This window comes from Phalacrocorax carbo, chromosome 4 (assembly GCF_963921805.1).
Source record: "Phalacrocorax carbo chromosome 4, bPhaCar2.1, whole genome shotgun sequence".
Classification (NCBI taxonomy): domain Eukaryota; kingdom Metazoa; phylum Chordata; class Aves; order Suliformes; family Phalacrocoracidae; genus Phalacrocorax; species Phalacrocorax carbo.
The window spans coordinates 17038097-17063116 of record NC_087516.1 but is presented as its reverse complement, the minus strand read 5'-3'; the positions used below and the strand labels follow the sequence as shown (position 1 = coordinate 17063116).

At 41.6% G+C, this 25020-nt stretch overlaps 1 protein-coding gene across 2 annotated transcripts in view; it reads right to left on the bottom strand.

Moving 5' to 3' along the window:
• Positions 1 to 2827: 2827 nt before the first annotated feature.
• Positions 2828 to 25020, bottom strand: part of C1QTNF7 (C1q and TNF related 7) — a 51206-nt gene continuing 29013 nt past the window's right edge. For both annotated transcript variants that reach the window (XM_064449156.1, XM_064449155.1), the window contains exons 2-4: positions 5912 to 6110; positions 4745 to 4990; positions 2828 to 4004 (exon numbers count right to left, since the gene is read on the bottom strand). In XM_064449156.1, the coding sequence (XP_064305226.1) occupies positions 3373 to 4004; positions 4745 to 4982 (870 nt within the window). In that variant the 5' untranslated portion in view covers positions 4983 to 4990; positions 5912 to 6110 and the 3' untranslated portion in view covers positions 2828 to 3372. The remainder of the gene's footprint in view (positions 4005 to 4744; positions 4991 to 5911; positions 6111 to 25020) is intronic.

Below are 25020 nucleotides of genomic sequence, written 5' to 3'. Positions count from 1 at the left end.
GAGTTGGTGCCATAGCAAAGACACATGTCCTCCTGGGAGTTTCTCTCTGCTGACACTAATTTCTCTCTGCTGACTGTAGGCAAAGTCTAGATGACTAACTTGGTCTGGATGCCTAATAATATGGCACTATGGCATGTGTAGAATGACATATATCATGTAGAAATATCGATTAATTTCAGATTTAATCCAAAGAGATTTTGCTCTTTGTTATCCTGTAACATCTTTAAATCAAACCAGACCTCCCCACCTACAGGTGTAAATAGTGGGAAGACTTCAGCCCAAGATATTTTCCAAACAAATTCAAATTTAGACAGAGGAATACCCTTAATGAAATAATCATGTCATAGAAGTTGGTCTATTTTCAAGTAAAATAATAGCAACAGCAATGATTTACTTTAGGATGATGTCTTGAGATCCTGCATGAGGGCAGGGACACATGCCACTTGTATACATATGTTGTCTATATGGGTAGCAGAAAGATTCTTCTTGCCAAAACCTATAGGAATAATTCAACAGAATTACTTATTTTTAACAGTTCATTCCAAAATATAAATGGTTCAAATAACTACAGAATCCAAATGGGAATACTTAGGGAATCTAAAATGACTTTTCTATGATTGTACAAACATAAATCTAAAATTATTAGGTAGAGGGAAGCAATAACTCTTGGTTTACTTATTCCCATGATGTCATTTTCAACCTAGGTGTGGTTGAAGTGTCTTTTTTAATCTTTCATTCATTTTTACAATATTATTACATGGAATCTGCTTGCTCTTTAGTTAGGATTGCAACCAGGATCATTTCACTGTAAAGCCCTATTTTTTCTCTATTCAGTTGTGGAAAATTAGTTTTGTCTGGAAATTTCCAGATTTATTATAACTACCAAATATGTTTCTGCAGAGTCTGAATAAAATTGGTCACACTCTTTTCTTAAGTTTGGCTTGTTAGGAGATTTTCTAATTCTAATGAAAATTGACTTGCAACTCCTAAAATAAACTTATTATTGATTCAAATGTGATAAACCTATTTCCATCTTTTTTTTTAAATAAACATATAATTAAATACTTCCATTAATTGCTTTTGCTGCATAATACATAGTATAGGTGCAGTCCTGCTTCTGTTGAATTATGCTTCCTGGAAGGCGTGGGCCTGATACGATGGTCTGTTCTGTCCTGTGGAATTTCAGTGCAGACAGCACTGAGCAATGCCGATAGTCTTTGTGCCTCGCATAGGCACTGATGGCTGCGAAGCATTGGCATCAGTCGTTGTAAATGATGATTGGGCTGCATTTTGCACTCATATTTTGCTTAATTTGCAGATGTATAAATGATTGTACAGCACAGTGATAAACTGAACCTGTAGGTGTTCTCTTCCATATTTTTCACAGGAAGCAGCCCTTGTATAACACTAATAAATTAGATGTCTAGTTAGAAAAAATAATCCACTTTTGTCTTCTACCACACATCTCTCACTGTCAAATAAAATCAGGGTTGCACAGGCATTGCCAGTCTGATTTGTGGACAGGACTTTGTACCTGTTCACTGCATAAAGCAGCAATCATGTACTCAGATGTGTGTTAATGCATGGGGAAATGAGGGCACGGATACAGGGTGCATAGATTAATGTTCCACACATAGCTGTAGTGCTAACATTTCCTCATTTTGCAGTCTCAGCGGTATTTTTGTGTAATTTTATTTGGTTGTAATTTTCTTAATTAAGTACACAGAAAAACCCCAGAAATTTCCCTCCACCTTGGTCATAAATAAAATGGGAGCAGGAGCTGTGCAACACAAACCACTAGCATTTGAAACTCTGAAGAACTGATAAAAATAGCAGGTTCCTTTAAATCTGGGAAGAATAAAATAAGATTGTAAATTCTTGGAAAGTAAGAAGATCAAATTAAAGATTGCCAGTCTTGACTTAAATATATTGAATGCGGGAGAACTCATGATGTTCCTAGGTATTTTTACAATGATTTATTACCGCCACCGGTAAAATGGGTTCCTCGTTTCCCATGGGAATTGATACAGTTTCTCACAGGTGGATCTTGCTATGCTCCTATCTGATAGAAGGAAGTGCCAGCTACTACTGGAAATTTTATCTCCAGAAGGGTACTTGCAGACTGTGATCAAATCACCTCTTAAACTCATTGACAAGAAAAATAAATTGACGTTGTTACATCTCTTGTGTAACCTGCCTGGGCAGGATTACAACCTTTTTTTTTTTTTTCATTTTCCAGTAAGTTTTCGAAACATTGACAGAAGTCGCAGCTTCGTAAGTAACTACTCCTTACTCCTATTTATAATTCCATTTATCATCCATCCAATGGGCTGTAGCAAGAGCCTACTCTGATGACTCATATTTAGCTGATTATCCATCAGGTCCCATGTACCCTTTCCAAATTCACTTATTTCCTGAAGGCAGTTGTTCATCTTTTGTGTGACCTACATTTATTTCATTGCATTTGGCCATATTGGAATATAACTAAGTCTGCTTTAATGATGTGACTCAGTTTGTTCCATATAATTTATTCTCAGTACTGGTTGCTGTTCTGTCAGTTTTTTGGCATCCATACTTTTCTTCAGTAAAAAGTTTATATATTCTTCCACACTTCTTGTAAAGATACTGAATAGCATTGAAAGAATAGCAAACCCACTTGGAACTACATTGAAAATACCCATGTTGAATACTGATATTCAATCTCCAAATTTTCAGATCTCCCAGTGTTTAATTATTTTATACGTTTAATACCTCTGTTCTGTTCTTTTGTGACTATCATTGGGCAGTCCTCAGCTAGTACAAATCTTCATGTATTTATTAAGAGGTTAGTTAATTATGAATATAATTTGTTTGTGTAAATATCAGATGGGACTCTCCTTGTGACCTGTTCAGCTGCATCCTGAGCAGACATTCCTATTTTATTCCTCTCCTTTTTTAAAATCAATGTTTTATCTGTTTTAATATATTTTCTGTCCTAAAATGACCAAAGAAGATATTGCCATCTGTTGTTCAATTTTACTTTAATGTCGTATACAAAATATCCATTCTACATTGCAACTTCATATATTTTATATAAAATCCAATGTACAGTATCTTAATTTTGTTTAAATAGTATTATAAACATAACTTTCAGGAGGAATCAGTCCTGGAGTGATGCAGTCTTTTGTTAATTACTGTTCCTTTTGATATCCCTGCTGTTCAGTAAAAAATCCAGCTTAGTTTCTAGAAGGATCCTTATGAGCTCAGATTTGGTTCCTGTCAAAGCAAAAATAAAGTCCCAGATAATTTTTTTAACTTTGTCTCCCCACACAGCTAGATAATGTCCTGTGTTATTGGGGTGTCCAGTTTGAATGCCATTTGACATCATCTGCTTCAGAGCTCATCTTCATCTGATAAAGCGTCAAGGTAATCTGTATCAACGTATAAGAGAAATCCAGAAAACAAACTGTCTGCCCATGTTGGATCGGAAAAGAGACCATTTTGGTCAGTGTAGAATATCTCAAGCCATACTTCGTCTTCTGGCTGAAGGTAGATCACTGTGGATCCAGAAGCTACATCGTGGTTGCCTGTGTTCGCATCAAATGTCTTTATCCGGTACTTCCCATTGTGAACCAGCCCAATTGCAAGATGCTTGTTTGCTAAGGTGATATCATAAGAAAAATAATAAATACCTGGGATGGCACAAATAAACTTCCCTGTGGAAGGGTTGTAATGCTCCCCCTCATTGAAGAGGACTTTATTGAATACAATTGGTAATCTTTCCTGTGGGTAGCTGGTGGTGATGCCAACAGAAAAGGCAGATTTCAGCACTATCTTTCCACACTTACAGACCCCTGGTGCACCTGGTTCTCCTCGGTCTCCTTTATCTCCCTTAGGCCCAGGTGGTCCAGCTGGACCTACTTCACCTTTGGCACCAGTCAATCCTCCAGGTCCTTTTTTACCAGACTGACCTTGGTCTCCTTTCTCTCCAGCTGGTCCTGATGGCCCAGTCTTTCCTCTTAAACCTTCAAAAACATTTTAAGTTAGTTAATCGTTGCACATATCATCTCAGTAAATGATTGTGTGGGCTACTATGTGTGCCTGAACAAACAAGAAAAACACAGAATTTCAGAACTTCAAAATACTCCAAAAATACTTTCAAAATCTTCTAGTAAGTTTGCAAAAGGAATGGCAGGGTGGAACAGAGGACTGGGCTCCACAGCCCGGGGGTCCTTTGTTTCTATATACCTACTTTTCTTCACTTTGATTCTTCCTACTTTGGTAGGAAGAATTTCATAAGTATCAGTCCATTGCTGACTGAACTATGAACAAAGAGCAGCGTGGCTACCTGTATAGTGATACTTGTGCACTAAATATCTCCTACTGTTTGAGCATTTTTAGTGTGCACTGAAATACCTGCTATTCTTTTAGTCCTAGCTAATGGTACAAATTCGGCTATTTATTTGACACCACACATGCTTCAATTTTCCCAAAGTTTTTCTTAGCATCTATATGCAGGAAGGCTATGCATTTGCATTTATTTACACAGATTTCAGTATATGCATATTAGACATATCTAAAATACATCTGCATGTTTTCTTTCTCTCACTATATATACATGCATCACACTTAAACCCACACACATACACATGTTCATTGTATATATATACATATATGCATATACATATAGGTATATATATAAAAGTGACGATGAAACGTCTTACTTTGTTGTACTACTGTGTTAGGTGACACAAATATTCAATACCTGTGCTCCCTTTTTCGCCTTTTTCTCCCTTCCTGCCATCTCTACCATCTCTTCCTGGAAGACCGATGCGTCCGTGTGGCCCCGGGGATCCACCAGCTCCGGGGGGACCTGCAGGGCCTGGCAAACCAGGGATGCTACAGATGTATCTGGTGTAGTAATTTTCTCCTTTGAACTGGCTTTGAAGGGGTTGTTCACTTGTGTAGATGGCAAAACTTGTAATGTAAAGCAACACAAACATCCTTGCATCTGGAAAAAATATATACAAATAAGACTATGCATATTATGGCACTCTAGTCACATGGAGGTGGCTCTGAATATGCTGATAAGGGTGACACTGTGGTGCATTATGCACAGGTACACATGCAGAGATCAACCTGGGATTTCTGCATTACCAAAATCCATGTAGAAAGCAAGGAGGAAAGTCTGTCAGGTTGGACCTTTTTCTGGTCACTGCATATGCTACTGTATGTCTTTCCTATAGCCTATAGACTGACGTAGTGTAACTGTTGAATACCAGCTTTTTTGGACCAAACTTTGCATGTTAAAAGAAGAACGTGGATTTTTCATTGCAAAATCCATTGCTAGTTTATATATAGTTTGTTTTGTCTTTGGGACCTGTATAAGCTTTACAGAGAAAAGCCCTGTCACTGGAGGGAGTTATATCTGTGCTAGGAGGATGTGCCTGCAGAAGTAGTCTCTTCTAGTGAGGACAAGGCGTACACCATAATTTCATTTTGAAATTTGCCTTTATGGTTACAAATGAATCTCCAGCCTGAATAACTGCAGCAGAAACGTGCTGAGCATACAGAAAGGATACCAGTACGAGAGCTACAGCTTCAGCTCCTGTTTGGAAGCCCTGATGACCACAGCACAAATAACCACTTCACCCCGATCGGTCAGGTCGGATCAGGCAGCTGCCCTGCAGGGAATGGATGGAGGGTGAATGGGCTGCTAACAGGTTGGGGTTTTTTAAACCTGGCTTGGACTGTCATATGAAATGAACTGTATTGCAATATCTTGCAAGAAAACAGTTTAAAGCTTTATATGTAGTATTTGGGTGTTTTCATAAATGAGTGAAAGCAACTTGGATTTCTCTGTTCCACTGTATGCTGTGAGACTAAAGAAAAAACTCTGTACAAACAGCAACATGCTGAGGAGTTGCAGTACCTGATGTACAAAGGCGTCTTAAATTAGTGTTGCATTAGCAGAGAGTCAGTCATGGGTCAGGTGAAGTTTTGCAAGTCAAGCTGGTTTTTTTAGTTCCCTTCCTGGCTTCTCATAAGATTTGTGTGGGTTTTTTTGTTGGAGTTGTCCATTCCTTCATAGCTAATTTACAGCATTCAAGGAAATCGGAGTCCACTGGTTTCTGTGGGGAGAAACAGAAGAAATGGAGTGCAGGATTCGGAAAAACACCTGTGTGAAATACTTTATACCTTTTTGTACAGTGAAACTCAGATTTATTTTCAAACTCAGAGTTAAAGAAGTTGCAAAGTGAATTAATCTGGAAATCGTTGTTCCCATTCCCTTCTCTGTGATACTGATTGGCATTGACTGATTGCTTTAGAAACCCAAACTGTTATATTTATTTGCAGTTCATGATATTTCAACTGGTACACGGCATGGTCAAATCTATTCAGCGGGGAAAAAGACCAGCAGATACACATACAAATAGACATATATATAGACAGCCTTTATGAAGAATCTTTTCTGTTTAACAGAACAGAAAATTTAAAACTGTCTTGGTATCAATGGCGATGCAGAAAAAAGCATGAAAATATTGTAGTTGAAGAGAAATAAGCAATGCTCCAAAATTTGTTTCCGTGATGTGTATTCTGCTTTTCATATTAAGCATTTTGTATCAAATTGGCAGAAACCAAACTATTAATTTTGCTGTCATTTGATAAAGCCTTGCAGTACAGTCAGGCTCAACAGCCTCCAAGAGTGGATTAGCATATGAATTCCTAACATTAGAGCAGAGCAGCAGATGATAACTCCAAAGCAGTAGTTAGCTCCAAGCACAAACTTCACAGCGACGTTTGCTGTGATGTACTACTGAGTGTACCCAAATAAAGCTCGTGGATTTTCATAGGACTTAAATCAGGGACAACAAAGCTCTCTGCAGAGAAGAACAACTTCAAGCACTTAGCCAGGAGGGAGCAGCTTGGAGGGAGTTCATGCCTGAGACTGCATATGCACTTTACACAAAGCTGATGGATAAGAAGCAGACATGACCTAAGGATCACGGATGGGAACAAAAATTGCCCTTTACCAAATGAAAGTCTGAATCAGTAGGCTAGATGTTCCCACAGTGTCTTGTATGTAAGCCAAGCAAAACCAATCTCAACAACTGCTGGTTTTGCCTACGTCCAGGATCTCTTACAAATCAGAGTGAGAGCCTTCACACAGCTGCTGCTGTCACTGGCTGGCCAGTAATTTATTGATGTGTGAAGCTGTCTCCAGCTCCCAGACCTCCCCTGCTGTTCTTCTCATGTGCCTACAGGAAATTAATTAGTCTGGGACTTGTGTTTCCGCTAAGGCCATGGGAAAAAGGTCATTTGGGGAAGGTGAGGGGAATGGGGTTGCTGAGATAGGGATATTCCTTAGATGGCTAGGGGCATGGTGGTTGGAGAACCAATTTGGGAAGGAGGAGGCATAGAAGGGAACATGTGGGGCTTTCAGCTATGGGTTGTGGGTCTTAAGGAGTGATGGGGCTGTTAAGCAGAATGGTGGGACTGCAGGATGGGGAACAGAGCTGGGAGTGGGAGGAAATGGTGATAATGTTCAGACGTTTACAGTCCTGGATTTAGACTTGGGGGGAATACAGAAGGCTGCTTCCAGCAGTGGTACCCAACAAATGACATTTGGGAAACCATGCATTAGGCCAGAGGATCAGGACTTCTCTTGCCCTTTGACTTCAGTCACTTGCACTTCTTCCTGCGTAATGGTCCAGTTTTGAAAGGAGGGGTAGGGGGTGCCTCTCTCTGTTGTTGCAGCAGTCTCTTGGAAAGTGTGGATCTCCTCAGACCAAGGAAAGATGTACAGCATTGAACACATGCCCCCTGTTTCCTGGTGAGTGCTCTAAAAGGTAAAGAGCAATGTTAAAGGTGAAAGACAACGTATGGCCATGCTTTTGAAATTTCAGGCTGAATTAGGAGGCCAAAATCAGAGATTTCAGTTCACTTGGGTTTATGAAGTTAGAGGGTGGAATAGACCTTCCAGATCACTTTCTCAGGAGTCACCTGTGTTGCAGCGAAATACTTGATCACAGAGAGTTAACTGGTAGGCAGAAAGTGAGTCATAAATTACACTTTGGTCCTGGCTTCTGGTCGTCCTTTTCAAAGATACAAACTTTTGTCCATAATCTGGGGTAGGAAACAATGTCATTTATATATGCCAAATAATTTTTATTCAGGGAAAAACAATATTTGAGGAGTTCATTCTTTTTCTAAATATTGAAATCCAGAACAAGCACAGTATTCTTGTTCACAAAAATAACAATCTTATTCATCAAAATCATCACCAAAAATAATAAAGAGAATTATATGAACACAGCATTAGAATAATGCTATTCCAAGTTTAGGAAATGGCATTTCAATAGGTTCCAAATCCACTAGGTAGAGCAGGCATTCACGCCAAGACATTCACTGGAAGATGATGGACATGCTGATCTATTCTAGTGTCACAGTGATTTCTGGAACAGCTTTTCTGAGTGAGGGTGGCAGATTAATTTGTTCCATCACTTTTCAAATTGGCTGAGCAGCATAATCGCATAAACCCAAAAGATCATCTGATTCATGCAGTATTGGAAAAATATTTAAAAAACTATTCTGGACATAATGCCTTGTTGCAGTCTGTTAAGGTGACAGATCTAAAGAATCGAAGCATCGAAAGCAGCGTGGCCAGCAGGTCGCGGGAGGTGATTCTGCCCCTCTGCTCCGCTCTGGTGAGACCCCACCTGCAGCGCTGCGTCCAGCTCTGGAGCCCTCAGCACAGGAAGGACATGGACCTGTTGGAGTGGGTCCAGAGGAGGGATCAAAAATGATCAGAGGGATTGAGCACGCCTCCTGTGAGGACAGGACCTTTTAGTAGGGCCTGTTATGATAGGATAAGGGTTGATAGTTTTAAACTAAAAGAGGGTAGATTTATACTAGATATAAGAAAAAAATTTTTTACAATGTGGGTGGTAAAACACCAGAATGGGTTGCCCGGAGAGGCAGTAGATGCCCCATCCCTGGAAATATTCAAGGTCAGGTTGGATGAGGCTCTGAGCAACCTGGTCTAGTGGAAGGTGTCCCTGTTCATGGCAGGGGTGTTGGACTAGATGACCTTTAATAGGTCCCTGCCAACCCAAAAGTATTCTGTGAATCTATCATCTACCTGAGAAGATGCACTGCACGTTGCATTCCCACTGAAGCTAGGTGCTGGGCAGAGGGTCTTTAACATCAAGCCTTTAGGAAATCTCACTTCATTACTAATATACTCAGACTATGTAATTAACATTTTTTTTAAGCTTAGGAATTAAGGGATTGTAGCAAATTCCAAGTTTTGAGACTTCCTGGTATATATCTAATCTTCCTCCCTTGTTCAGCTAAGCAGGTCTTAATTCTAAAGTTTACTAATTGGCATTATTCTGAAAAATCCTAGAAGATTTCCCATGAATCTGTTATAAATAAAAGCTGGGTGAAAAGCCAGTAATTATTAGTCACAAGTTATCCTGGCTGTGTGCTTACTTTTGTCCTTCCTTGCTAGCTTTGAATTCACTTCCAATACATATGCACAACTATTTGAGGAGGAGGGGAAGATGTGTTTTAACCTTCTTGTGCAAAAAGATGTAGATGAGAAGTAGCAATGCTCCCGGGCCTTTTCTGTCTGCAGCACCGGCAATGGATTAGTGGTGCTGAACAAGATAGTCTACACATCCTCCAGCTCTCCAATAGCAAAGGCCCATACTATCTCACACGGCTACCTTGCATCCCCACTGTGGGATGTACAAACCTTCCTCAGCTCTCCCATAAAAGAGAGGTATGGTAGGAGAAACGAGGAGAAGGAGGTAATAAGTCAGGATGAGAAGCAGAAAGAGGCACCCTCAACAATGAGCTTAAATCTCACTAGCTATGTCTGTCTTTTCTCTGTCAAAACATGATCCACAAATATCAGTTGTGCCCACACGCCTGAAGGGTCCAAACCTGCCATTCAGTTTTGCTGCCACCACTGACCTTTCTGCAAAGGCTCAGAAACAGTGGCTTGTGGTTTAGCACACCGCGCTCTGCAGTTTCTTTTTGTGCTATTTAAAATACAAGACTTAATCATGGATTTTTTTCTGAGATATTTTACACTGACCATTCACCTCCAGCTGAGCACAGGTTTATGCATCTCCCAGCTTGTTTTGTGTTATGGGGACTATGCTGGACTTCCAGAGTTCCACCCATAAGGCCATGCCTTACTCTAAGAAATCAAGACCACAGCTGGCCACTGCCACACTCCTTGCGTTAGCTACGCAATCCAGCAATCTTCACATGGGTTTACATTGTCTTCCCTTGTGTAGGACGAGGAGAGTGACCTGACAGTTTTTGAGTGGTCTGAACTTTTGATTCCCAGTCCTAGAATGGCTGATGGTGCCCAAAGGGATCAATCGGTCAGTGGTAAGGACCATTAGCTAAATATTTCTGAGCAAACAATCCTTGAAGTCCTTATTAGCAATGCTGACATTTAACAGTCTAGTTTGAACAATCTCCTTCATAACGACATTGAATGCAGTCAGATTCTTCAACCACGCCTCAAGCCTTCATGAAAAATAGTGCGCTTGTAATCAAGACCAAAAGTTTAATGTGTTTGATTTTCAAAATATCAAGGGAGTGGGAGTAATTTTATTTCTCAGTGTCTGACCTGAATCATAGTCTCTCTTTCTGATTGCAGCCATTCCCATTATTTGGAAGGTTGTTTTTACTAAAAATGCCCTAAAAGCTGGTCAAGGCATGTATCGGTGAGATAGTCTGACTCATCTGTGGGGAATTTTAACATGAGGGCTGGCAGGCGAAGCAGTTTCACTGCCAGCTATACCAGAACACACAAATAAATGAAACCTGACAGAATTTGTCCTGACAGAGAGCTGAGAGGCTAAGCCAATTGGTTAGAGTTGGCAACTGACATGGAGGCAATAATATGTTTTCTCGCAATGGAGTGAAAAATGGCCAGGATTTAACACTGGAACACTCAGGATAGAAGTGTCCCTACACTTTGGGTACAGGCTTCTTTAAAAGGTTTTCTCTGTTTTGTTAAAATAATAATAATGAAAAAAGAGATGGGAACCATAAATCACAAGCTTTCTTCAGGGATGACATGCAATTTGCAGGCTTAGTTATGAATCTGAACTGGAGTCAGGCATGTGGAAGTGTGTAGGCATCTAAAGATGTGGATAGATGCCTAGAGCAGCGTGCCCATCTCCCATGGAGTGCCTTTCAGTTCAGGCAGGCTTCCTCTTCTTAGTTCGTCCCCAGCCCTTGCCAGAATTTCCGTCTCCTATCTTAGGTCATTCTGCTTTACCAACCTTGTGATGAAAGAAGAGAAATGGAGAATGGACTAGGAAAACCATTTCGGATGGCATGGAAAGAGGGAATACAGAGGGTGCAAAAAGAAAATGTCAGACTGCAAGGCACATGAGGACAAACAAGAACAAAAGTCATAGGTTATTGCCACAGGTCATAGGGGACAGACTTCCATTGCCTTGTGCCCTGTGTTCACTTGTGTTTGTACCTGGGCTTCGTGGGCAAAAGTCCATAAAGAGCTCCCACCATGAGAGCAATCACTTTGCACACAGGGGTGAGTGATGGGGACCAGCCAGTAAAGCGAGCTCAAGACACACACAGCAAGAAAAACTTTGGGGACTTTGCTGCATTTCTGGCTGAATATGTTTTACTCCCTAGGCATGGCTTAATTCTCATCCCCTCAAGGTAAATGTCATTTATTAGATCACAGACACCACTGAGGATGGATTCTCCTTCATCCAGTTGCTCCCTTGATGGCAGAATATTCTACCAAACAACAGTGTTCACCATTTACAAACATAATTGTGCAGAGAAGAAAGCTTCCAGACTGTGAAAGGGACACTCCTCCCCCAGCACATTGTTTTCTTCTGGAAGTTCATCAAATGATATCACCCAGGCAATGTGTCTTTCTGGGAACCCCGTGGAAAAGTAGGCATCCAGCCAGGGACTACATTCTACATCAAACTAGGCAAAGACCAAAGGAGCAATTTAAATGCTTGGGCAGGACTAAGCTGGTGGATTTCCCCCGAAGCAAGTTGGGGAAGGCTCCCATAAACTTCTCTGCCAGAGGAGCAGTGGAGGCTGTGACCTGGGGCAGGGAGCAGCCGTGTTCAGCTGAGTGGCAACCTCTTGTCCCTGTTCTACTGTACGTGGAAGAGGACATCCATCTGAGGCTTGACACAAGTAATTTTTTTCACACTGCAAACAGTCATGATTAAGTTAGCAATATTTTTAAGTGTGCAAAGGGCCTCTCTGCAGTGCTGTTACAACACAGCAAGCCATTAGCTTTTCCAAGAAGGGAACTGGAAATTTTACCTACATGGGCAAATCCCTAGCTAGGAATGGCTTGCTAAACACTGTGGTCCCTTCAAACCAGGTGATACTGTAAACAGTCCTTAACACACTAGGAAGTGCAATGGTAGGATAAAGTATAAATTTTCTAACTTTAAAATTTGGATGAGTATGCATGTCTGACAAGACTGTGGAGGACTAATTAATTTTTATTTATATGACACTTTTAGAAGATGGAAGGCATTGTAAAAGCCCTGTAGTATGAATTTCATTATCTTAAAACACTCTGAATTTTATTACTGAGAGTTTATATGTTGCAGTATAAAAGCAGGAATTTCTGAAGCGCTCCATGCTAGCCAAACTGTGCTCTCAGGAACGGCAGAGCTGCACAACAGAGCTCAGATAATACCAGTCCTGAAAAAAACTCACTATAGCTCCCAGGTTCCTGCTTGAGAACCTTCGAAAGATAACTGCACAACTGTGCATGTGAAAACAGGCTTAGAAAATCAGCATTCTGGAATTAAGTATTCCTGGGTAGGAAATAACTTTGTGGTGCTAAGACCTTTGGGCTGAATTTATAAAAGTTCCTATAGTCCAACTTTTACATATGACTTTCACACACAGAAAATGCATCCTGGAGAGAACTGGGTACCTAAGTCCAAATGAATGGACCATAAAACCTCTGACGTACCAACTGGAGCATGAGAGGCTGCCTTAGCCTAGAGTTTCTGAAGGGGGTCTCTTCAGGCGCATCTACAGGAGCAGTGCTGTGCCACACCGATACTCAGGACAGCAATGTGAGACCCGGGCTGTGCACACCTGACATGGCTCAATGCCCAATCAACCTGGAGCCATGCAAATACTGCTACCTTTCTTGCAGGACTACATCCACAGGGCACTGCACTATCCATTGCGCGGCATTAGCTGCAAGGCCTCCGTCTTCTGACCCTTGGTGAACCACTGGAGTGTTCAGGAGCATCAAAGAGAGAGCCTCAGCGTGGAACCGAAAAGTCAAACTTAAGGGAGAGATTGTGGCTGTGAAGCTGAGCCTCACAAATGAGAAATGCATTTAAAAGCTTAAGCCTTACTGTAAATCAGTGGGGCTTGAACTTGTGAAAGCCTAAGGCATTTTGAAAATGGCACGAGAGCTTTGAACCCTCACATGCTTTTCAAAAAGCCACCCATGTTAACAGATGTCCCCAGCCCCTGGGACTGCCAAGCTATCATGTCAACCCTGGTGGTCTCCTCCACACTGGTGCTCTAATTTGTCAGTATATGAGATACAAATCTGGCCTCAAAATCAGCATACTTTCCTGACTCTGGCTATTCTGAGAAAAATCCTGTTCTTGTGGAGTGAGTCTACCTCAAAGCTATTACTTCAACAGCATTACTTCTATATTTATACTGGAATAGAAAAAGGAGAATTTGGCCTGGTTTAGTCACATGTGTGATTGTTATGGTTAATGTCAGATTTAGGAGATCGGAGCCAGGAAGATGTAAAAATAGAATGAAATTTATGTAATGTCTGCTTTTGGGTAATAACACGTTTTAAAAGTATGCCTCTTCCTGATTAAATCAAACCTTTAAATAACAACTTAGTTTTCAGTGAGGTTGACCTCTTTGTGAGACTGAAAGACATGCACATTAGAAAGACAGCTCTTAACAGTTTGGAGCCATAAAATAAAATTCCATTTAAATTCTGTGTGGTATGGTATTTTTCTTACTGAAACAAAGATTTGTGTTTCCATAGAAGAGCAAAAGGGACAATGCATCCTGCCTCCAATCAGGCTTCATAGGAACACCAGCTCCACCCAAGCCCACCTTCTGGCAACCCCGTTGGTACCCAGCAAGCATTCACGCAGGACTTGCATTTCTAGTTGATGGGCTTGATGTTCTACAACTTCCCATCTTGCGGAGGTGTTTGTGTTGGGCAAGGGCTGGCGGCTCCCTGGGGCTGGGAGTGATGGAGCTCCCCACAGGGTGGCAGGGCAGGCTCTCACCAGCCAGAGCCTGTCCTACCACCCCAGCAGGGACCAAGGCAGCCTGAGGGCAGCCAGGGGCACCCCCAGCATCCAAGGCCAGGGCAGGATGTCAGCCTGTAGGTGGGGGTCAGCTGGGCTGAAATGGCATCCTGGGCCATGGGCAGGGTGGTGGGATACCCCAGGAGAGCCTGGCAGGACAGACAGGGATGTTCGTGCCCTCATGGCTCTGGCAATTTTTACTTATTTAAAGAGGAAAAAACCATTGTGATCCCAGTCTGGCAGCATAATTCCACTCTACGCATATGGAAATAACAGATTTCAGCACAAGACATTCAAAGGTCTATTTAATTCCTTACCCCTCTCCCCACTGCAGCATTCACTGAGCCACATAGCCAACTTGTGTCCTTCCGGATTAGATCTTGCTTTCTCAGTCTCCTTATGAGAACCATATCTATGGTGGACTGTTTGGATTTGCAGTGTCTCAGTCTGAGTTGTTCGGGTATTTTTAATACATAAACTGCTATATATTGTGAAGATGTGTCAAGCTTCTTATTTGAAGAAATGTTTGGGTTGTTCTTACAACACATTGAAAAACCTAGAATCTGTTATAAGATGGTTTTCTTATTGAAGTAACACTGACATTAATCCTTTTTCCTCTGTACTTCTAACTTGGACATTTCAGGTGGGCGGTTTTAAATCTCCAAGAAAAAATTTCATGAAGGAAAAAAGGTATTATCTCATTTATTTATTTATTTATTTTCTAATTTGTACAAACCTTAGAAGTTAAAAACTCATGCTGTTGTATAGAGCTCTGGAGAGTCTATCAATCTGTTTTACTAACTACTATAGCCTACTGTATATCCTAATTGCAATATGTCCTAACAAGTCTTTAAAAAGAGTTTAATGAGAAGAGAAGAGAAGAGAAGAGAAGAGAAGAGAAGAGAAGAGAAGAGAAGAGAAGAGAAGAGAAGAGAAGAGAAGAGAAGAGAAGAGAAGAGAAGAGAAGAGAAGAGAAGAGAAGAGAAGAGCTTTGTCTTCTTTTGTTTGACACAAATTTGTCTGACACAAGTTTGTCTGACATAAATTCACTTAGGAGAATGACAGTTTTCCTGTGATATGATAACTTCAATTTGATACACATAATATTTTGTCAGCCTGATTCTGTACATACTGAAATAAAATGCAAATCTCTCTCTTATTAGCAGTGTTTGATCAGATTCACAGAGAGGAAGAAAGAAAACAGAGCACAGAGTTTTCTTCCAGAAGATCTGATTTCTGTTCCTTAATCAGAAATGTCTTGTCCGTGGCAGTTATTTAATCTTACATGCTTCTGTTTCTTCATCAGTAAAACAACAACATCAGTAAGAAGAGGGGTAATATTGCTCTGCTTATGTAAAAGCAGGTTATTTCAAAAACACTTTTTGGATTCTGCTTTTCTTAAGTAATTGTCAACTGCCATTTCATATTTCAAATCAGTTTTCTCATGGGAGATTAAAATGGATGAAGTCAGCATAATTCCTGCAGTTTTTTCAGAATAGTGCAGATGAGGTCTAGCGTCTGATAACTGGTCATTTCTGACTTTGTTACGGAGCATGAGCCGTACTCCTGCTTATCATTAAGAACAAAATTTGGGCCTCGTAGTTGGGCATAGCTCTATTGAAACCACATGGCTTGTATTTATATCTGGCCTTGAAGGTGTTTTCTCACTTAAGTTCTTCCAACAATAATTTGACTGGTTTTTGAAATCCATCCTATCTGGGAAGTGTTTGTTTTCTTGGGTTCCTGCAGGGGATAGCACAAAGAAGCTGTAGCTGTCAGTCAACTTGTCACTCTTCAGTAGGAAAGTCTGACCTTTGACTGGTAACAAGCAGGCTTTACCTTGACTTTGTTCTTTATGTGTGTGATGCTTCAGGGTCTCCATGCGACATAAATGGACATTCCTGGATGGTCTGAAGGTCACAGAGTGTTTAGCAACCAATTTAATTTCATTTTCACTTGAATTTGCCCTGATGTCTGTCTGACAACAAGTATCAGCTAACCTTGAATTATGGGCTGTTAGAGTCACCTGAGGAGGTCCCCAATCCAGCTGGTCTTCCCCACATTAATTAAGATGTCACTGTGTAGCAAAAAGCATAGATGGAGACATTTTACCCAAATGCAGCATGCTGAGGTTAGTCCACATAGTCAGTAGAGGTACATTTGGGTGGACCCTAAGCTGCGTGGTGGACTGTGCCCTGGACTGCCAGGCTTGATTGCCCAGACACAGGACCAGAGGGGTTCCTTTGGGGAAGGAGTAAAAATGACATACAGGTAGCACAGAGGTGTATCCACAGATGACACAGTCTTGGTGTGCACCTGCAGTGCAAACACAGCTCACGGTAGAGGTATGTGGTAGGTTATGTCAAAGCATGCATATTTCTTAAAAATACAGCTAGATATAGATAACCCTCTTGCAACTCCATAATCAGTGAATATGACTTTGCCTTATTGTAGTATCTAGAGTTTTGCCCAGGCTTCTCGTTCATGTATGTACAGATATAATGCATAATGATGACAATAAACTCAGTCTTATTATCCAGAACCATATATCCAGCCATATCCATGGCAGCTGTCTGCCACGAGCCTTTTTGCATTTTAAACAGTAGCCTTGATTTAAATTGATTTCTTAAGAAATTCTAGCTAGTCTAAGACTATGCCAGAATCACTTCTAATGATCTGTCCCCAGAAATTTCCTTACATAATAGTTAATACAAATAAAATGTATAAAAAGAGGAGTCATGCAAGGCTTAGAGCATACTAACTTCAAGTTTCCATCAAGGTAAAGGGTTTTGCAATTTCCACTTAAATGGAAGCCTACAGAGATTCAGAATGTGTTGACTTGCAAATAAAGTTGCAAATACATAAAACATGGAGAAGCTTTCTCTTGCTTTGGTTAAAATGACTTTTCAGTGGTAAAATTTATGGCATGGAAGCAAGATATAAAACTGAAAAAAAATATTCTAATTTGAAGTCTCTCAGATCAGTTCAGGCAGCTGCTTTTCCCTCAGCCAGGACATATTTTTATCACAGACAAGTGCATGTATGTGTGCACGTGTGTGTGTGTGTATACACATATACATCTGTACCTTTACCAGCCAAAGCAGTCCGGATTCTCACTTAGCTTTTCTTCAAGGCCCTGGAGCGTGATTGCAAAAGGTATTATTTTATGTAAAAGGTATTATTAAAGGGTTTTTTTCTAGCTGACTTTGACTGATGGAGTTAATTTTCTTTAATACAGATCTATTCTCTGGTGGCCTGAATTAACAATGTACTTAGGTTTGTTTCTAGCTGATAAACAGTAAGCTGGCATGTAATAAGCCATTTTGGCGTTTTATGTTTGTGATAGGTATCTTCACTGGGCATTGCAGAAAGTTCTATTTTGACATTTGTGATTTTGTTTATTGCTTAAAATTCACATTATGTCTTGAACAGGATAATTGCAATAGAAAACTCTTCCATGCTCAAACATCACATCTTTCCTGCCTGGAATTCTCCTATTCTTTCTTTGAGGTGCTGTGATTTCTTATGAGGCTTCTGGTTTTCCTTTTTCTTTAGGAAATATTAAATGTATGTATGTATATATATGTGTGTGTACACTTACACTGTAAAGTTAAAAAATAAGTTTTATAAATTGCTGAGCTTGTGGGAGAGAATATTGAAACACTATTTTGAGACAATTTTATTGACACAGCTTCTCTGTTACAGATTTTATTTATTCTGCTTTTTTTGTTAATGCATGAATCTAGGTCTTTGCAGAAGTTCATAAGCCACTGCTGTTCCTTCTCCATAAAATTAATTGGTGTCCCAGTTTGTTCTCTTGGGGCAATTATGAAGTTACCCACAACAGTTGTTTCATTATGCCTCTGTTTTGGGATTAATGTTACATATGAGTGACTCTGACAAATATGATCAAAAGCCCTTCTAGCTGTGTACCCTTGCTCTCCAGCAGTGTCCTGGAGCAGGCCTTTGCGCTCTTCCTGAGGATGTGGGAACTGCGCAGTGATGCTTGCCAGGAGATTATCTTCCTGCTTCCAATCCTTTGCAGCTGAGGTCTTCTGAACTGGAGGTATTTTCTGAGTCTTTGCTTTCTGTCAGCCTTGCTGGACTCTTTATCCATAAACTTGGAAAGAGTTTAAACTCTGGCTTTCCACAACACTCCTCATAGGTAAATTTGTTGGATTAGGTATGCACAGAACACATTTGTCTCCCTTAAACCTTTTTGCCTCTTTTAAATATTTTAACAGATAATTTCATTTGATTCCTTCTATTTCTTGCATTAGAAGAGACAGTGGTTAATCTGCTCCTTAGTTCATTATCTTTCTTATAAAAGCGGTAACTTTGGACTCCTTATGATTGCCACAAATACTTCCACGTTGAATATTTTTAATTTACAATTACAAATTCTAGTGGTTACATGGTCCGCTAGATTGTAAGAGCCATCTGCTCTTTTCCTCTCATGTACTAACATTAGTAAGCAAGATTCTGAAACACATACAAAATCAGTAGGTCTAACAGCTTCACTGCTTTCATATTATGTCCTCAGATCAGTGTAAACCCATCATCTGTAACAAAAATGCAGAAGTACAGCTGCAAAAATGCAGCTGCCTGAGATTGTGTTACCTGGTCTCTGCCAAAGATGTACAACATGGAACAGAATCTCCCCACTGTAGCAATCGTCATTCTGCTAGACTTAAAAGCCAAGAAAAGTAGTAAAAAGTAAATAAAATGTTTTCCAGGAGACATTAGTGGCTCTTATAGAAACAAACAAACAGAAAAGCTCTGAATTCATCAAAGCTGCATAAACTCTCATGTGTTTGCTACATGCAGCTGAAAAGACAGTCTTCCAGATACTCTGTAAAATACTGCTTTTGTTGACACAATTTTAACAAAACAATCATGGTTTCTTAATACAGATGTGTCTCTTTATTATTCAAAATTGAGTATCTTTATTTATGTTTTAGCCACAGAACAGCAGATTATACAGACTCTTGCTTTGCTCACCAGGAGTAGCCAGCTGAATGTAACGGCGTCACTGATGACCACATGTCCTCACAGCCACAACACTGGGAAAGTTACGGGGTGATGACATTTGCCATTCCCTGTTGGCATAGCTCTTCTCCTCCTCCTCCTCCTCCTCCTCCTGTGCTTGCCAGCACAGAGCTCCCCTGTCCTTGCTGGGCTGCTGAGCTCTCCTCCCAGCATTGGGAGCCCAAAGGTTAAAATCTGTCCTGCTCCCAAAAGGCATATGGGGAAAAGACCCTTTTCCCCTTTGTTCCCTGTCTATTGGGATACAGATTCCTCTGGGTTTTCTCTTCAATTGCCAGATGCTGAGGCTGGAGGTGATGGGGAAGGAGAGATGCAGCAGCATGCGAAGGCCAGGGGCTACCAGGGCCATCCTGATGTAAATCTGTATGTTCGTCTGGATTGCCACCATGTCCACACGGGACACAGGCCTGTCCACATAGGCCTGTCTGGAGAGCAGCGTGGTGGCAGGGAGGTGGCAGTGTGAAAGCTTGTCCCCACAGCATGATGCTACAGCTGGCCAAGTTGAAGATGGCTGGGGAAAGTCCTTAAATGGAAATCTCAGATGTGGAACTTTTTTTCCTGCCAGAAGTCTGGCCGAAGTAAACCGTTGCAGTGAATGTTCAAGCTGTGGTGAGCCCAGATATCATAGTCCCTTCTCTCTGTTTGAGCCCTATCTTCAAACCACGACAGGGATGCAGTATGCCAGCAGTTACAGAAGAGGGACCTGTTGGAAGGGCACAGGGTGTAGGGTATAGCCCCAACCCTCCGTGTACTGTCGCTGCCCTCAACTCATCTGTGGGCTTTTGAAGACTAATCCTTGCTTTCAAACCCTGGAAGCAGAGATGCTGTGCAGGTGATACCACTTGTGCAGAAGTAATCGCAGCCAAAACAGCCTCATCTCTGGAGTCCCTCAACTGTGGGGAAAGGGCAATAGTGACTCACTGCCTATTAGCAAACATTGTGGGTTTGGCAAAAACAAGGATCCCATTAAGTGAAGAGATTGTTCTGTTCTGGAGTTTCATCTGTAAGTTATGGGGTTGCTTTTTTTCTATAATTTTAAATCTTCCCTGTTTCTGCCCTGTTGGCGGGTGCCACAGTGAGGCGGGGGAGAGCCAGGCTGTCTGCAACTCTTACTGTGCCCAAAAGCACAAAGGCCTGGAGGCGGGCGGGCAGCTGAGACCTGCTGCGGGTAGCAAGTGCATGGAAACACTGCTGCTGCTGTTTCAAAATGACTAATGGTTGGTAGCTTCTGGGTTTTGCGTGGCTTCATTTTAACATCTCTGAGGGAGCGGTTTTGCAAGTCTCTCTGTGCTAAGCAAAAGGGGAACAGCTAAAACCCACAGCGGGGAGAGGCCAGACGGAGGCTTTGTTCAGTGTCCCTCTTGCCCACGAACTTGTACAGCTCAGGAACCCTGAGATCTCCCTGTCCGCCTATCTACATCCGTGTTTATCATCCTGGTCTGGTCCGACTACTAGGAAAAGGCCAGGGGAACCTGAAGTCCAATCTGATCGTTTAATGAGTTACCAATATTGTCTTCTCTATAAAGACAACAGAAATTGTGTCAAGGGCATCTGTTCCCTTCTGCTCATTGCTTGACCCTTGCTGTAGCCTGTCCATGTAGGATAAAGCAACTCCAGCCTATCAGGGGGTTTTAATGCTTATGGCCTTGCCCTCTTTCTTCTGATTTACTGCAAGCTAAAGCTTGTAAACCTTTGACTCCTGTTTACAAATAGACAGCCTGGATAACATTAGCAAACATAAACAGTACTTTCCCTGAAAATCCTATTTTAAACACAGATTTGTAAAGACCAATCTTATCTCCACCATCTGTAACTAGTTAAAATTCCAATTGTTTTTCTTAAAAACAATTTTATCAATGGATAGTAAGCATGAGGTAGATTAAAAGTAATTTAAATTGTAAGTTTTTATTAAGGGTTTAGAAAAAAATCTATTCAAGACCTGGGTTATCTGCAGCCTCCAAATGGTGCTGAAAAAATGATGGTGCTCTCAGTTGTCAGAGATGATTTTTTCTTTTAATCTGCATGAAATGTTTTTCTAACATTTATGCACAAAGTTGCATTGGTTTATCTTCAAATAATTTAGTTAAATAAATGCCAGATCATCAGTGGATGCCTTAACTGATCTAGAATCCACCAATTTATTTTTATTTGGCCTAAGCTGGAATAAGGAGCTATATAAATTAAGGATATGGTCAGGTGCTTGCTTCAGAAATGTGTGCACCTATTTAAAATGTAACTATCCCACTGCAGTTTGTTACTGCTCTTCTGCTAGGGGTCCCTTTCATTGTAGATCAGCCACTTCCACAGGCTGTTTAACCCTCCAGTAAATCATATGGGGAGCGTTTGCATGCTTTGCTCTCCAGTACCGTTGTGTAGGGGAACATAAGAGCCAGGTGGGTAAGAGAGGGAAGGGTTCCCAGGCAGTAAATGCCTGACCAGGGCATAGGCAGTGTAAACCATTCCTACACTCTGTGGACCTACTGAAATTGGCTCTTTCAGCTGAGACACTGGGCTTTGCACAGCCACAGGCACATGTTCCTTCCACTGCCCTTTCTGCGGCTGCGGCCATTGTGCACAGGAGATCTCAGCAGACGGCAACTTTGTAAAACACCTCATCAGGATTCACCAGACTTACTTGCCAGAAGTTTAAGATGCTAATGTGGCTGATACATCCTCCTCTCCTTCTGGCCACTTTGCAACTGGGGCAGGTGAAAACAGTTTTTATCCAGCATTGTTCTTTGCTAGGTGAATGGGAGCCAAAGCGCTAAAAGTGTCCAGATGGGTGCTTGCACTGGTCTAATTAAATCAGCTTTGAAACATATCTGTAGGCTGTGGACAGATGTTCATTTTGTAGAGAGCTGTGCCAGGTGAAGATTACAAGCCACACCGCTGGAGGTTATTGCCCTTGCAGCTCTGCTGGCAGAGCCATCCCAGATCCTCTTTGGCTCAAGTGGGGTGCAGACATGCATCTCAGGTGGTGACGGCTGGAGAGGTCACCACTTGCCTTCCCACGCCAGCCTCTTTGGCACAGCACCAGCTCTGCTGGGTGCTCCAAAGTGTGTATCCTGGCCTCTTTCAGGCAAAATGAACCAGGTTAGCCTGTACAGTGGGAATAAGAGAGCTCTTGTTTGCTGTGGTGGTTGTGCCTGACAAGGAGTGGGGAGCCCTAGCTGGCCAGGGGACAGTGGGGCAGCAGGAGACAAGCTTGGGTTGGCACAGCTGGATCCAGAGGAGGCTGTCTGTCTGCAGCCCTCCTGCACCAGGGTGGGAGCAGAAACCTGTCCTGCTGCTGAAGCTATGAGGGGTGACCTGTGGGCGAGGAGTTTTGGAGAGTGGCAGGGGACTCAGCTGCTTTGGGCTGCTCACTTCCCAAGGTCTTGGCATTGGCTTGAGCTAGGGCCATGGGGACTGATGAAGGATTGTCAAAGGCAATCCAGTCCAAACAGGAAGCTTTTCTCATCAAGCTGTTATGTTTTTACTAAATGTGTTAATGTGTGTACAAACAAAGTAATACACAATGCTGACCAACTCTGGTGAGCTACTAGCTTCACTTGGCCAAAACTGTCTTAGCAGACGGTATTAAACTTCTATTGTAACACTAAGGTCAACTGTGACAAATTAACATGCTTTTCATGCCTTAACCCCTATCTGCATTAGGAACTATCATATTTGTGCTCATGACAATTGTCAGTTAAAATGTATTTGCTTAAAACAACCTTAAATGCCATACAAATACATCTGTGTGGCCATGACCTTAGCTGTTGAGCTGACCTATTTTCAGGCACGCTAAATTTATGGTTTCTTCTCATTGTTCAACAGTTGCTTTTTACTAAAGAAGGCAGGTAATGGTGTTTACACTGAGAAGTAGGAAAAATGTCACTACAGCTGATGGTGCTGTCTGACTTTCCTTAACTCTTCAAGCAAGTTTTTAATTAAGTATACATAATACAGCCCTTCCTTACTGCCCTTGCTAGAGGAGTATTTCTTTTGATTGCACTTTTAGAGATCATGGCTACATGCTGAAATAAGTCCCTTTCTGTGTTTTTTGAGAATAGAACTAAAAAGTGGCTGAAAATAACACCAAGTGCAAGCCCTCTGCATTGCTTGTCCTCCCTGCAGGGGCTAGGGGTCAGCCCGGCGGAGCAGCCAGTGCCGCTCTCACTCGGCCAGTATGTCATGTCGTGGGGCAGAGCCTGGCACGCCCGTGCACAGCGTTAAGGTACAATGGGAAGAAATCATTAGTTTGTGGCTCTGTGTGCAGAAAATGAGGTTTCTGTGCCCGTTTGTTTCTCCTGAGGGTAAGAAGGAAACCTGAGCCACCAGGGTCATCCCTGTTCCCCAAGGTACCCAGTCATGTCCATCTCCTTGGGAAACAAATGACTAATCTTTTGTGTATATAAATTACTATTATTTGCCTGTTGTTTCATCTATGACCACAGTTTCCTTCGCACTTTCCAAGCAACGAAGAAACCACGTTCCCTGTTCCACGGAAACACGGCATTGATGTAAGCTGAGAGTGCTCCTGAGAGTATCCATTTACTTAACTCTGTTTTCAAGCCATTTCTTACTGCAGCTTTCCAGAGTTTTGGCAGCACAGCTTGCAGCCATCAAAGGAAAAGACTGACAGCAGTAGCAGCAAAAGAAAAGGAGGCACAGGCAACCCTAATTAAGGCAGGGTTTGTCAGAGCAGGACCTAGATTTACTTTGCTGGGTGGAACGCTGGTATTTGAGCTGGGTTTGAGCTTGGCATTTGATTTTGAAGACCACTAGATGGCATAAAAAATGCTCTTGAAGATATCAGCTTGTTCCTAAAAAATTACCAAGTGATGGGGTGACACTGCAGTTAAAGGGGATTCTTATATTGCTTTTAATCAAAGGCTTATTTTAATACTTCTCTTAGATGGAAAAATGGATCAGTAGGAGTCATCCTACTGAGTGGAAATGAACCTTAGCAGTAGAATTCAGCTTCAAACAGCAAGCACTGCTGAAGTCTGTGCCATTCTTAGGTGGAGGATAACACAGCAGAAGATGAGGGGAAAGGAGGTTGCTCTACTAATTGCATTACAGGACCAATCACTAAGAAATATCATCAGTTCTCTTCTTGGTCCTGATAATGACTGTCTTTATAGCTTTGGGCAAATCACATAATGTGCTTCATTTCTCTATTTCCATATGAAGGGCAATGATTTCCTGCCTTGAAGTGGTGCCAGATGAGTTAATTAATACTCATAAAGCACAAATGGAGAGAAGAAAAATACTAATGACTCCTGAAAGGAAGTAAGGAAGAGCTCTCCTGGTCTGTCCGTCCTGCACTACCCAGCTACTCAGCTAGTGCTGTGCCACTGTGATGATTATAATAAGATGATGGAGTATGGATAAATTTAAAATATTGCTTAATAATCTTAAAATATTGCTGAATGCTACTGAAAAAAAGGAAAACCACTGAAAGAAAAGGAGTAGCTTTGTTTTGTTTTGTTTGTAGTATAATTTATTATGGAAATTTCATGGTGAGTGAAAACAGCCTGCCTGCTGCTCTCCAAAACCCCTCTGTGTTAAAGAAACAGCCTGACGGATGGTGGCTTACGTGGCCTGGCCACCACCTGCAGTCCAGCTTCCCTCCAGCTGAGGGCAACTCTCAGTTCAAATCTGAAGC